The following is a 14742-nucleotide window of genomic DNA, read 5'->3' as shown; positions in this document are numbered from 1 at the left end:
TTATGCATCATTGGGGTTTGGTGGGTCCCCCTGGTCAAGATTATTCAAAACCAATCTTCTCTCTTCAATTTTAGTGACAAAGGAACAAGTTACAAGCAAAGGAATAAGGATGATTTCAGAAATGTATGGTTGAATAATTAAAGCTTTGGTTTTTGTGTGGTGAAAATGACTCAAAGCTTTCCTTAATCCTTTCTTATAGGTTTTTTTTTGGTAAAGTTTTCTTGTTAAAGCTATGTATGATTCATCATGTTTGACGGGAAAGAAATAAAAGAAGATGGACTTTCTCGTCGAACACTGTAGAACAGATCTGGGAAGCTGTTACTTTTGAGATAAAAAATAGGCTTCTATCAATTCATTTAGTGAGCCCTGACACTTTGAGGTATGGGTATCTAGCTACATGTTGGGATCTCTCTCTCTCTCCCCTGACTTTTTGATGTATCATCATTTATGGTTGTTTTTCCTCTCTCTGACTTTTGATGAATCATCGATTTTTGATTTTCAGTTTTTATCTTTTGTTGGGGTCCCCTCTCTTAGGCTTGACGGCATGATTTTAAGTGGCATGGCATATGTATTGAAACTTTTTATTTTTAATCTGTGTAGTATCTAATTAGGCTTGTCGCCGAGATAATTAACAAAAAAATTAAGAGGTCGAAGTTATGTGTATAGGAACTCAATAGTAATAAATTTTGATTGACAAGTAAGATTCCACATTTTAAAGAAAAAATGTTTGTTGAGGTTCATCTCAACTTTTACATAATCTCTAACTTGCAAAAGAATTCAAAAACTAAAATTCACTGAAGAAAAACTACAAAGATAATCCAAGCAATAGCTAAGAATTCACATATAGCTTGCCACGGAATGTAACATGCACTTTATTCCAGCAATGATACTATAAACTTGCATGTGGCACCAGTTATTTCTCAACTTTAGTTTGGGGTGATCTTTGTTGACGAAGTTTCCTTTCATTCGAGAGCAATTTCGCAAACCTGTTAGTAACAAAGATGATAACCAATCAATAAATACTGTAAGTTTACTGTTGGGGTTCCACGCGGAAGGCAGAAGTAATAATCCCATATGGGATGGTAAGTAGCCCAATATAAAAACTTATAGGCACTTGGACACCCTTTCCTTAAAAGCTAACTTTTAAGGATGAATTCTGCTCAAATCCCTAACAAACACAAGATGGGATCATCAATGTTGATATAATTTCACAAAAACAAAATGATGAGAAAGACATGAAATGTGCCTTACTTTTTAAGGGCCTCTGCATTAGTAACACCATTTTTAACAGGTTCAGTGAGACCAGTCTCTAAATTCACCCTGGAAACTTGTTTATTCAGTAATTCTTCGCCGGCCTTAACAAGATTGTTCAAGTTTTCTTGAGTAGCAATATCAACTGAAGAAACAGTCCCAGTTAATGCATCATCCTGAATTTCCATAGGAAGAACATAGTCAGTAATTCATGGAAGTATAAACTACAGATTAGTGATCTTTAATTCCAAGTAAAAAAAAGGTTGCAACTCAAGTTAGACTATCTAAGAAGAAGTGTTCTGTTCAATCACCTGAATTCTTAGGTAATTTTCTTCAGAGTGCAAAGCTTGAAAGACCACACCAAGGTGGAAATCAACCATGTCTCCACTTGCTTGGGAGAAAACATCCACTAATGGAGTTGAACCATCATTAAATAACCATTCTATAGCACCCCACTTGGCTGCCACATTAGCTTTGTATTTTTCTTCTATCTTTGCTGCACCAGTTCCTATGGAGATGACTAAAAATCGATCATAGTCCATGGGCTTAGTAGGGAAGAAATCTGGATTTTTCTTTGAGACTTGCTTAGTGATTTCAGCAATTGCAACCAATGCCTAGAACCATTTGGGTGAAAATCCATAATTAGCTTATGTAAACTTCATTTTTATTGCTATAATTAACTTCATTCACAATGTACAAGAAGATTTAATTTTCAGGAATGAAATTACCGGATTATTAGCAGCTACACCACCATCAGTGAGGTTGAATTCTCTTACATTTCCATCTTTATCTTTGTTCTTGAAGTAATAGGTTGGAAGGTATGTTGGAGCTGCAAATGTGCCAATACATATGTCTGAAAGTTTAGCATTCATTGTGGGATCTTTGCTAACCTGCATAAGAAGAAAGTTAGTCTCTCAAGGTTTATTTAAAATGTGTGTGTGTGTGTGTGAGAGAGAGAGAGAGAGAGACAGAGAGAGAGAGACCTTATAGCTGGAGAACATGGTAGGCTGGAGTTTCTTGATATCAAACGTGGGAATGACAATAGAGGTTAGGGTTTGGTTCAATCTCCTTTCTCCTAGCTTCTTCCTTATAATGCTATGAAGATACTTCCCATCATACTTGGGTCCTGTCATCATTCTGAACAGCTTTGCCATCGAAGCAAACAGGCCTCTGTGATTGAGTAGAAAGAGAAAAGATGAGGAGGATTTAGCTCTTCGGTCATTAGATAAGTTCTATTTAACTCACTTGAGAGGATAAAAATTCGTCAATTTATCCTCTCAAATGTGGTGCATTACCCAATGCACCTTAAAGTGTATCCGATGGTGGGCAGTGCACCTGTTCACCTCTAAAATTCAAGAACATGTTCTTGGCCACCGTCGGATGGACTTTTGCAGTGCACTGCACTTGAGAGGATAAAAGTTCAACTAGGTTTGGAGACACATCAATGGTGTAAACTAAGTAGTATTTTCTATATTATTTGATACCTATCCTGTGGGAAAATCTTAGGGCAGTTTTCAAGGTAGAAGGGCTTGATATCTTTAGCAGCAAACAGAGGACGATTGTTATCATCTGGAGCTGTCAGCATAGCCGTCACAAGACCACCGGTACTGGTCCCTGCAATCACGTCAAAGTAGTCTGCAAGTCTTGCATCCTCACCATCCAATTCCTGCATAAGGAAATAAAGTTGCACCCTCACTGTCACCAATTGATTTTAGTGTAACGATAAACATTTGATCCAAAAGACTAACAAGCTTATGAAATGTGGTTTAGACAAAGAAACCTGAAGCTGCGACTCGAGGAACTCAAGAATGGTTGCTGGAATGATCCCTCTTATTCCTCCTCCATCAATGCTGAGAACAGTAACTACGTCTCCAAAGGTGGGAGGTCGTATCTGAAGAAAGGGTGTTGGTTTTCTCTCCATAAGGAATTGATTCAGAGAAAAGGAAAATGTGAGATTGAATAGAGTAAGAAGAGATTAAGGCTCAAGAGCTCCAAAAAGAACTTATTTATGTGTAGTGAGCAGGGAGGGATTCGATTGAAGGATTTAGGGATGAGAACCAATGTAAAGTATTTATAATATTTTCTTGCTTTGATGATGAGAGTAGAAAGAGGAACCAACCAAGAATGTCTGGTAAGACAAATTTGTTTTTCATTTTTCTCATGGCACGTACAACCAGCTCTAGAGTAGTCCAAGAAGCTCTCCAGTAATTGTAGTAATGATAATTTCCATGGAGATCAAGACTATGTTTTATTGGACACAAGGCTATCCAAGCAAGACTTCAAAGTTTTAAATTTTGGAACGATGGAAACTTGTGTTAAGACTTTCTACAGAGGAAGTTTCCCGTCAAAGTGTCTTTCCTTTTATCTAATTGGAGTTTCGAGAGTAAAAAGGTCTCTTTCTTTTCAAGGATCCGTCATCCATCCATGGTACGGTATCAGTAGATGCAGATGTCGATACTGGTACGGGCTAAGGGTAAAAATGTAAAAAAAAAATATAGGGAAAACCATCCAATCCAGACCAATATGGGCTGATCCATATCAATATTGTATCGGTATCGACTGAGACTAATACTATACCTGATACCGATTCCTATAACGATGCCCCCATTTATATGTGTACCAACTTGGTAGTCCTTTGCGTCCATATATGTCAAATTCTTAATATTTTCAATGATTTGTTTCGCTGTATATGGTTAATTCCATCTGGGTTGAACTTGACCTGTGAGCAAGGATTGGAAAACAACCTTTCTGCAAACCGGGGGTAAGGTGCATACATTATGTTCCTCTCCATACCCTATAGTGGCGGAAGCCGGTCTTGTGCACTGGGTATGTCCTTTTTTTATGACATGTAAGTAAGGGATCTTGATATCTATACTATTCACAAAATTCTAATTTTATTTTCATTAACATCTCCTATGAAGATAATTTCATCATTTTCTTTGTGCTTTCACAGAACAGAGAAAGGCCTTTGATGTTGAAGTGAAATGCAAGAATTCTGAATCAATTGTATGCACATTATAATTAAGGGCTGATGTTCTCTGTGCCTCAGAGCAGTCTATGCCTAGACACATGGGTCTATCATTCAGGGGGCAGGATGGTCATTTCACCCACCCTCATCTTTCTGGGTGCAGCCTGTGCCCCGGTATAGAGAACATTTGGCCTATAATTAATTAGTTAGGTAAGAAAATGATGTTTACCAAACAAAAAAAAGTATGAAGATGATGAAAATCAATTTAAATATGATTTTTGAATTTCATATCATTCTTATGTACCATCCGGGTTTGGTGGTCACCCACTTGCCCCCGGTCAAGATTGAAAACCAATAATCTTATTCTTCAACTCGATCGGTTAGAAAAAGGAAGCTCTTAAAAAGATGTAGGTAGGAATGTAGGATACTGCAGGATCTCTATCCCCTGCAATTCCCTGTACAATACAATTCCTGAGGTTCCCTACCAAGGGGGCGCAATGACCATTCCATTCCTAACCGAACACTCTGCCCGAGTGGGGTCCACCTCCTCTTATTATAAACACTAGGGGAACTGTACCGGTCAGGGAATCAGGAGATATTTTTCCAGATATTGCAAAGGGATCCTATCCCGGAGTCTTTTTGAAACAGTGTAAATTATGAGAAGGATGATTTCCATCCTTATCTTCTCTGCTGATTGCGTGTTAAGATTCTTTGTAGTGATTTCTCCGCTGGTGCATTAAGCTGATCAGATTGATATCTGACTTCTGGTGGTTCATGCATCCTTGTTTCTTTTTTTGGAGGGGGGGAAGAAGTTAATTTAGAAAGTTAGTTGAGATGTTACCAAAAAAGAGGAAAGTTGGTTGAGTTTAATTAAGTTATAAGACCATTAGATATGGATCCAACAACCATGGACGCACGGAATTCAACTCCATGGTCAATAATAGTTTTATTTATTTATTTATTATTATTATTTTTCTTTGGGAGGGAAATAGGTACACCGCCCATGTGCAGTGAGGTAACAGGTGGCACCAATGGAGGCATAGGAATGAGCATCATGCAGGAGGGGTAGCCGGGTAGGCCAAGGAGGAAGAGAGATAAACACAGAGGGCCCTAGCTTATGGTACATTGGCGGTGTGCCCAGTCTTTTCTCCCTTTTTATCTATTTAGAAAGTATGGGGTCTATATGGATTTGATATCTTTTTCAGACCACTAATTGGTGGTAGCATGCAGATTCCTTCCCACGCTAGCAGCATGCCAAACCTTTTTCCAAATATTAAATCCCTTATGACTTATAAGATAAAATAATCCTCTTCCATTCCTTGAAAGTGTACGTGCAGTGCTATAGTTGGTGGAGATGTCAACACTTGACAGCTTGGACATCCAATGGCGTCGAGCTCAAGAAGAAAAACAAAATGGAAGTCAATGAGCTCGGACAATTGGATGTCCGAGCTGACAAATATCGACATCTCCACCCCGCATTGCCGCACTGCACATTTTAGGGAATTGGAGAAGATTAAAATTCGAATTATGAGTGCATTTCTCTTGTAGGGGAATGATAATAATAATTTCTTACACATTAACGGGTGGGCTATAGTCTATCTCCCTAAGAAAGAAGGGGATTTGGTTTTGAGGAAGATGAAAGAAGTGAATCATATTAACCTCTTAAAGCTCATATAGAGAATTGTTGATAAGAAAAAACAACATTTGGGTTAAATGGATTTACTCCAGATATCTCAAGTTATATTCTATTTGGACTGTTTCTTGTGCTTCTGATGCTCCTTGGACCTGAAGGAAGCTCCTAAAGTTTAGACCTATTGCTTTGAAGGTTATAAAAAATTAGATTGATAATGGATCTGATACCCAATTATGGTTGGACAATTAACACTCCTGTGGGGTTCTCCTCTTAGTTTTTGGTGACCGGATTAGATATGTTGCAGGCTCAGATAGGCTTGCTTTGGTGTCCACCATTCTCTCCAATGGTGTATGGAATCCGGGTCCTCCTGCCACTTCCTCGGATCTTGCTCGGGTTTGGGATCACTTGCATCTAATTTCTAGAAGGACCCTTGGCAGTGGTAATTAATGTTGTATATTGGATTCCATCCTCCTCAAAGATTTGTTTATTATCTCTAATTATTTTTGCTTGTGTTGGAATGCTATGGAGGACATTGACCATTTTTTTTTTCTTGTCATTTCTCCAAATGATTATGGAAAGGGGTGCTCCGGAAATAGGATATGGTCCATTCCAAGGACAACGAAACGGGTACCCGAAAATCTGGATTTCGTGTGCGTTCATAACTTCATTTAATGTATAAGAAAACTCTATATATGGTAAAACATTTTGATGGACAAGCAAGATTCTACAATTCAAATGAAAAATGCTTTATTTCAAATAACAAGTTTTTTTTTTTTTTCCTACAAATTAATGAATAAAGAATCGTTGAGATTCTACTCAACTTTTACAAAATCTCTAATTCAGAAAAGAACTAAAAAACTACAACATAACAAGGAACCAATACAATAATAATCCAAGCATGCAAAATAAAGCTAATCCTTCACATCTAGCCACCAAACTTAGTATTTTGTGGTGATGATATCATTAACTTGTATGGCACCAATTATTTCCAAACTTTAGTGTTGGGTGATCTTTGCTCACGAAGCTTCCTTTCATTGGAGAGCAATTTTGCAAACCTGTTCATAACAAAGAAGATAATCAATCAATCAATACTTTAAAGAGATGTGATCAAATGGTGATCAATATTAAGCTTCCATTTTAAAACCAATTGATTCAAAGTTGGGTGGCCTCTTGTGGGCTCTGCTTTCATGGGTGGACCATGGCCCATCATTGACGGAGGCCCAATGTACCATCTCTGATACCATATTAAGTTTCCATCTCAAAACCAATTGGTTTAAAATGGGGTGTCCTCTTGTGGCTCTTATACTCGATGTGGGATTATTAAAAAAAACATGAAAGATGACTTACTTTTTAAGAGTCTCTGCATTGGTAACACCATTTTTAACAGGTTCAGTGTTACCAGACTCTAAATTCACCCTTGAAACTGGTTTATTCAGTAACTCCTCACCAGCCTTCACAAGATTGTTCAAGTTTTCTTGGGTAGAAATATCAACTGAAGATACTGTCCCAGTTAATGTATCATCCTGAATTTCCATCGAATCGAAGAGCAAAATTAGTACTAATTCATAGTTAGTAATAATTCATCTAAGAATAAAGTTATCTGTTTAATTACCTGAATCCTTAGGTAATTATCTTCAGAGTGTAAAGCTTGAAAGACAACACCAAGATGGAGATCAACCATGTCTCCACTTGCTTGAGAGAACACATCCACTAATGGAGTTGAGCCATCATTAAATAACCATCCCATAGAACCCCATTTTGCTGCATCAATAGCATTGTATCTTTGTTCTATCTTTGCTACACCAGTTCCAATGGAGATGACAAGAAATCTGCCATAGTCCATGGGTTTGATAGGGAAGAAATCTGGATTTTTCTTAGTTACCTGCTTGGTGATTTCACCAATTGCACACAAAGCCTATAACCAGTATGGACAAAAATCCATTAGCTTATAATTAACTTCACCATTTACCAAATATGATGTTTGGGGAAAAAAATAAAACTCAAAACAAGAAGGTTTTCAGAGATGAAATTACCGGATTATTAGCAGCTACACCACCATCAGTGAGGTTGAATTCTCTTACATTCCCATCTTTATCTTCATTCTTGAAGTAATAGGTTGGAAGGTATGTTGGAGCTGCAGAGGTTCCAATACATATATCTGAAAGTTTAGCATTCATTGTGGGATCATGGCTAACCTGCATGAGAAGAATATATTTTCTAGGTGAGAAATGAATCTTTTGTTATACCTATAACCTACTGAAACTAACAAGTGAGAGAGAGAGAGAGTGAAAGAAACCTCATAGGTGGAGAAGATGGTAGGCTGGAGGTTCTTGATATCAAAGGTGGGAATGACAACAGAGGTTAGGGTTTGATTCAATCTCCTTTCTCCTAGCTTCTCCCTTATAACGCTATGAAGATACTTCCCATCATACTTGGGTCCTGTCATAGTTTTGAACAGTTTTCCAATGGAAGCAAACATGCCCCTGTGATTGAGTAGAAGAGAAAGAATGAGAAGGATTTAGCTCTTCTAGCCTGTTGTACTTTGGAGACACATCAATGAAGTAAACTAATTAATATTTATTATTTCATTTCATTTGATACCTATCCTGTGGGAAAATTTTAGGGCAGTGATCAAGGTAGAAGGGCTTGATATCTTTGGCAGCAAAGAGAGGACGATTCTTATCATCTGGAGCTGTTAACATAGCTGTCACAAGACCACCCGTACTGGTCCCTGCAATCACATCAAAATAGTCGGCAAGTCTTGCATCCTCACCATCCAATTCCTGGCACATCAAAAAAATAATAATAATAAAATAAGATAATTCTACCATTATGATTTTAGTGTAGCGATAAGTGCTTGATCCAAAATACTAATAAAAACCATATAGGTACTGGGTACATGCATGGATAGAGTAGTTTATTATTGTGAAATGTGGTTAGGACTTAAAAAGACACCTGAAGTTGCGATTCGAGGAACTCAAGAATGGTAGCTGGAATGATCCCTCTTATACCTCCTCCATCAATACTGAGAATGGTAATTAGGTCTCCAAAAGTGGGAGGTTGTATCTGAAGAAGAGATGATGAGTTTCTCTCCATAAGGAATTGATTCAGAGAATATAATATGTGAGAAAGTGGTGTGGATTAATGCTCAAGAGCTAGCTTCTTCAGATATTACAATCTTTATAATTTGTAGTAAGAAGGGATTTGATAGAAGGATGGGTAGGAAGAGAATGGGCATGCAATGGAGTATTTATAATCGATGATCGATCTTTGCTTTGCTTTGCTTTGATGATGAGAGAGAGGATGAAGGAAGGAACCCAACACGAATTTATGGAAAGATTGATTTGGCACGTACAGGTATAGTCGGCGATGAAGAAGTCCAAGAAAGGCCATTTTGGACTTTTGATTTTAGAATAATGGTAGGAATTCTAATTTTCAGGTAGAAGATTCTGTTTAATTGGATAAAAGGCTATCCAAGCAAGACTTTTTGAGTTTTGAACGTTGAACGATGACCACTTCCACTTGGGCTAACACACTTTCCTCTGCGAAGTTGCCAGTCAAAGTATCTTACCTTATTTACTCGGAGTTTGGATTTGGGAGAGTTGACGAGAAGGGCACGAACCAATAAGATACCTCGTTTTTTTTCTCGTACCTAAAGCCTATAGTACCTGTTTGATTCGGTCTTATGGTGATATATCATTTGCCATCCATAGACTTATCCATCGTATTATATATTCTAGTTGTAAGTCGTCTTCTTTCATTATCTATACTCTATAGGCAAACAGATCATTAGCCCTTCCTATAATGTTGTATCTTCCCATATATGTCCATGTACCTTCTCAGTAATCCCTTGGTGAATTCTAAGAATTTTTTTAAGGAAAAAGATCTCTTGGGAGTGTGGCCTACGCCAGCACTTCCATGAGTCTAGCTCTCTCCTCCTCATGTGAAAAGACACCTCTACCCCCTTGTTTTAAGGAGGAGACAGATAGACACATGGGAGTGTTGGCGTAGACCGCACTCCCATACAGAAAATTGCTTCCCTTTTTTTTATTTCATCATATAGCTAATTTTGTTTGCGTTAAAACTTGACATGTGAGTAGGGGATTTTGGTTTCTACTTATTCATATGGGCATCTTTATCCCCTCCAGTTCTCTGCCCGGTCCAGTTCCCAAGTTCCTCGAATAGAAGGGGCTGGAATGACCACCCTACCCCTACCTAAATACTCTGCCCAGGTGGAGTCCACCACCCCCTAGAGGAACTGAGGAACTGGGTCGGGCAGGGAACTAGAGGAGATAATTTTTCTTCATATAGATGTAAATTGATTGAATTTGAATCGAATATAACACAATACGTATCCACATCCGATTAGCTTTCAAATGGATTTAGATAGCTTGTGGAAACTGATTTTTCAAATACATTCCCCTAAGTGGATAGGAATATGAATCAAATACGGATTTTCAACTATCCACTTAAATCTCTATTAAGTTTTGAGTCTGGAGAGAGCGGCGTTTCAGTGTCTGTGCTTAAAAGCGAAAAATTGGAGACAACGAAAATTCGAGAAACAAAGAAGGTGAAAAGTTGAATCCACTACCCCCACTAGGATTGATGTTGAAGTGTCATATAGGAAATTACATTGATGTCATCATGAGTCTTTTCTTTATTTCATTTCTTGTTAAATTAATTTTAATATACTGTGAATTTGATAAGGGTATTTTAGTATCATAAATATTATTCATAAAATTATTATTTAATCATATTTTTATAATCAGACTTAAACAGATCAGATAATATCTGGTTTGAAATTGAAATATCTACATTCCATTATCTTTTGAATGGTTTCAGATAGTTTTGGAAAACCGATTTTTCGAATATGGATTCCCCTTCAACAGCTACAAACATGAGTCGAATACAGATTTTTGACTATCCACACTTATCCATAAAAGTTTAGTCCAATCCAATTTGCCACGTGGTAGAAGTAGACACCTGTAGACGCTGAATTGTGGCACCTTGGAAGTGTGACTCGGCGATGATGATTAAAGCTCGACTGGCTTGCGTGGTGATCAAATGGTAGAAAATTATCAATTTACCCTTACCCCACTTTTTATAACCAAACTGTCCCAAGTAGAGCCCAAATCCCTAGGATAGCCTTGTTTAACCATTTTAAGCCCACATGTGAAATTTCACTCCAATCTGACGCCTTTTTGTCAAAATGACTGTCTTACCCCTGGCCTGATTCTCGGTATCTGGAATGCCTGATTTGGCCCAAAACATTGTGGATGACCTTATTTGGTCATATTAAGCTTTCACGAAAAGTTTCGGCCAAATCGGATAATTTTTATGAAAATGACCGTTTTGCCCCTAGCATGGTTCTTGGTATCCGAGCCACCCGATGTGACCTGAAACAATTTGGATAACTTTATGTAATCATACTGTGCTTACACGTAAAATTTCATGTAATTCCGGTATCATTTGGACTTTGATCGGTGTGAAACACCATTTATGTGTTTTCCTCAAAATCCGTGCCACTTTTATGCAAAATCCGGCCATATCTATCACACGGATGGAAAGTACGTGTTGAGACCTTCGCGGTGATATATGGTGCATCAAAATCGGCCACACGGATTGGGAGATATCAATGCTTGAATGTGGACCCTTAAAATGGAATCTTTTGAAGAAGAAAAAAATGTTGACTGACCCAGGTCAGACCGGATTGACCCAATCAGACCAACCCGAGCCAACCCAGCCTGGCTGAGCCAAGGCCAACCCTTTGGGAGCCACACTAGGCCCACCAACCACCCCCACATGGGTTTGGCCCCATGCCCACCTGCATGTGCCAGCCAAAGTCTTGGCTGCACCGGCCTAGGCACCCCAAAGTCATGCCTGCCAGCCCCAGCTGCCCACCCACCTTATCCCCTGCCATTAAGGCCCCAAGGGTCTTTGAGACATTTCCTCGAATGGATTTTCTCCTATAAATAGTAGGTCATTTGGAGAGGTAAGACACCGATAAAATTCATGAAAAAATTATCATTGTGAACGAACTCATACATGCTAGAGACATCCTCATATCATACTTCCATAGACATATAAAATTCCTCAAATAACCCTTGTTCACCACTCTTACCATTCCAGACAAACACACTTGGAGTGGCTTTCGGTGCCTTCCAGAGATTATTCCGGACATCCAAGGATATGTAAACTGAGCCCAGACACTTCCTCACTTCAAGGGTAGTTTTTATATATTTTTATTTATTTTTTTTGTATTTCTTTTGATTTTCTTTAGTTAAAAGAGGCTGTTTTCAGTTAAAAAATCTTCAAAAATAACACAAGAGTGATGAAATTATGAAATTTTCATGGATGATGTTTACCATTATTCTTGATGTCCATTAATTTTCCAGAGCTCTAAATCATGTTTTATGTGACATTTTTGCCCCTATGAGTATTTTAGAGTTTTATGAAACCTGAAGCTGTGGGTGGGCATTTTGACAAAATCATTCCAACCATGTTAAATATCATGTTTTCATTAGTGGGTGTGGACTTTGGTTTGATCCAATTCGGATCTGTGATGGGGATTTTGTATTTTTCTTTGTTTTCCCTTCTTTTTAGCATTTCAGAAAATATTAAAAATAGTATAAATGCATATAAATTCACAAAAAGAATTATGGGATACATATTTCATCAGGATTGATTTTATGGGATCATTAATCACTGACATGAATGTTTGATCATTTTCATAAGTGTTCCCTACCATGTTAGGGACGTAGATGTCATTTTTCTATTTGTTGTGAAAATCCAAGAAAAACATTAAAAAAATATGTATTTCTAAGCATTAAAATCTGTTTCAAGTTTTTTTATAATGTTTTCATATGCATACATGCCCACCATGAATCATAACCATGTGCAAAAAGTCAGCCTTGCCCTCAGGGGCATTTTGGTAATTTTCCAAATGCAAGCCCATTGTGCCATCCAGTAGTCTTACTCGACATGTTTAGTAATTTCAGGATGTTTAATTACATATCAAATGCCTGAAATAACTTAAAAGTTCTTGTTCTAGCATTTTTACCACTTTGCCCTTAGGGGTATTTTGGTCATTTTGCGACTAAATCATGTTTAAGGTCCTGGAAAGGTTTCTATCACCTTATTTGGATGTTTTAACTTTCATAAGCATGTCTTGAGCATAATTTTTCTTTTTCATGAGTCTTTCATGCATTTTACCTTCTGGGGGCATTTTCGTAATTTTGGTTATTTTGATCCTTAAGCCATTTTGTGTATCAAACTTATCCATGATATTACCATTGCCCTAAGATCTTAATAAATTTGCACAATTGATCATGTTTTTTTTTTATTATCATAGAGTTAGATTTTCAAACTTAGGTAAAATAAATCAACTAGATTAATTAGGGCGCATAATGTACATAATCACCTAACTTAGTGGTAGTAATTAGGATTAAAACATTAATTTTAATTAGTCTAATTAGGTTCATAAATTTCAACAAAGATAATCAAAACATAAAAAGAAAAATAGTTTAATTAGGTGCATAATATGTATAACACAACAGTATACAATAGAGTTTGGTCTAGGAAGACCGGTCATCGGCCGGGCGGTTGCTGGGTGCCTAACACCTTCCCAGCCCGTAACTTGACACTTACCCAAAGATCTAGAGCAGACCATCCATTGAGTCATTGCAGTTAATTTAGCGCCCTTCTCTGAATGAAGGATGGACACCATTTGTGGGTCCTAGACCCTGATCTAGGTGGCGACTCCCTACACCATCAGCTACAATCCCCGCACCGCTCCCACACTTGGGTGCACCACCCCAGAAAGAGGTCGCGGATCGATCTTCGTCCGTTGCACCTACAACACCCAACCATGGGATCGCATGTGTGGATTGTCAGACCAGAAAACCTTCTCCTTTATGTATCTAGATTTAACCTTAAATGAATGGAAAAGTGTTGGGCACACCGCTGGTATTTACCCTCAATAGAAGAAGGAAAAAAAAAAGTGTTTTATACTAAAGGGATTTTCATCTTGACACCCCTCAAGGTGTCAAATAATTTATAACTTTATTTTTGTCATTTTATTAAACACATTTTTCCCAATAAGGGTAAGTATTGTCATTTCACATGTATACTTGAAATTTGTGTTGACAATGACACCTTTTGATAATGACATAATGATATATCATATTCAAATTATTTTTAAAAACCTTTATATACTTCTAACTTGAAAGAACTTTTGAGAATAAGACAAAGGGCAATTAAAAGAAGGTGTCAAGTTATAAATACACTTATATATAGAAGTGTCATTCGGACACCCTCTATATTAAAAGGGTAAAAAAATAAGATTGCAAATTATTTGACACTTTAAGGGATGTCACTAAGAAATCCCTTATATAAAGGTGCACCTTGTTGTAATCAAAGTGGTGAGGTGAGAATTTGTAATTTTATTTTGATTGCGTCTTGTCTAATTCTAAAAAATTTTGTAAACCAAGGTAAAAAAAGATTTTAAAAATGACTTATCATTTGGTCATTCTCAAGAATTGTCATTGTCTTACACTTCTTTAGAATTCTCATGTGAAATGATTGGATTCTATTACCCTCATTGAAAGAAGAAGTGTGTTATATAAAGTAAAAAAAAAAAAACAAGATTACATTTTCTTTTTCACCAATTTTGTTTAAAGCAAGGTTTTCCCCTTATTTAAGTATTCATATTAACTTTAAATTAACTCAGGTATTGTTATTATTATTATTCTTATTAAATAATCATAATTTTTACAATATTATTTGGTAATGTTGTTTTCCTTTTCTATTGTTGGTTAAAGTACATTTTCATCAAGAAAATGGTACAAGTCGAAAAGAGAAAAAAATTATAGATACTAGATAAGCATGGATC

The 14742-nt window shown here is 37.1% G+C and overlaps 2 protein-coding genes across 3 annotated transcripts; both read right to left on the bottom strand.

Moving 5' to 3' along the window:
- Positions 1 to 881: 881 nt before the first annotated feature.
- LOC122659755 (patatin-like protein 2) lies at positions 882 to 12315 on the bottom strand. 2 transcript variants are annotated; one of them, XM_043854881.1, is made up of 7 exons: positions 12311 to 12315; positions 2736 to 2917; positions 2235 to 2421; positions 1980 to 2141; positions 1563 to 1865; positions 1252 to 1427; positions 882 to 986 (listed from the first exon to the last, which is right to left on the bottom strand). In XM_043854881.1, exons 2-7 carry the CDS (start codon positions 2834 to 2836, stop codon positions 914 to 916), a joined length of 1002 nt encoding a protein of 333 aa, XP_043710816.1. In that variant the 5' UTR covers positions 2837 to 2917; positions 12311 to 12315; the 3' UTR covers positions 882 to 913. The 2 variants fall into 2 exon arrangements, with proteins under 2 accessions (XP_043710816.1, XP_043710815.1); XM_043854880.1 differs by lacking the exon at positions 12311 to 12315 and adding an exon at positions 3032 to 3212.
- On the bottom strand, positions 6810 to 8961 carry LOC122659756 (patatin-like protein 2). The gene is made up of 7 exons (XM_043854882.1): positions 8808 to 8961; positions 8454 to 8635; positions 8149 to 8335; positions 7886 to 8047; positions 7465 to 7767; positions 7200 to 7375; positions 6810 to 6907 (listed from the first exon to the last, which is right to left on the bottom strand). Exons 1-7 carry the CDS (start codon positions 8946 to 8948, stop codon positions 6835 to 6837), a joined length of 1224 nt encoding a protein of 407 aa, XP_043710817.1. The 5' UTR covers positions 8949 to 8961; the 3' UTR covers positions 6810 to 6834.
- Positions 12316 to 14742: the final 2427 nt, after the last annotated feature.

This window comes from Telopea speciosissima, chromosome 4 (assembly GCF_018873765.1).
Source record: "Telopea speciosissima isolate NSW1024214 ecotype Mountain lineage chromosome 4, Tspe_v1, whole genome shotgun sequence".
Classification (NCBI taxonomy): domain Eukaryota; kingdom Viridiplantae; phylum Streptophyta; class Magnoliopsida; order Proteales; family Proteaceae; genus Telopea; species Telopea speciosissima.
This window is presented reverse-complemented; position numbering and strand designations above follow the sequence as displayed.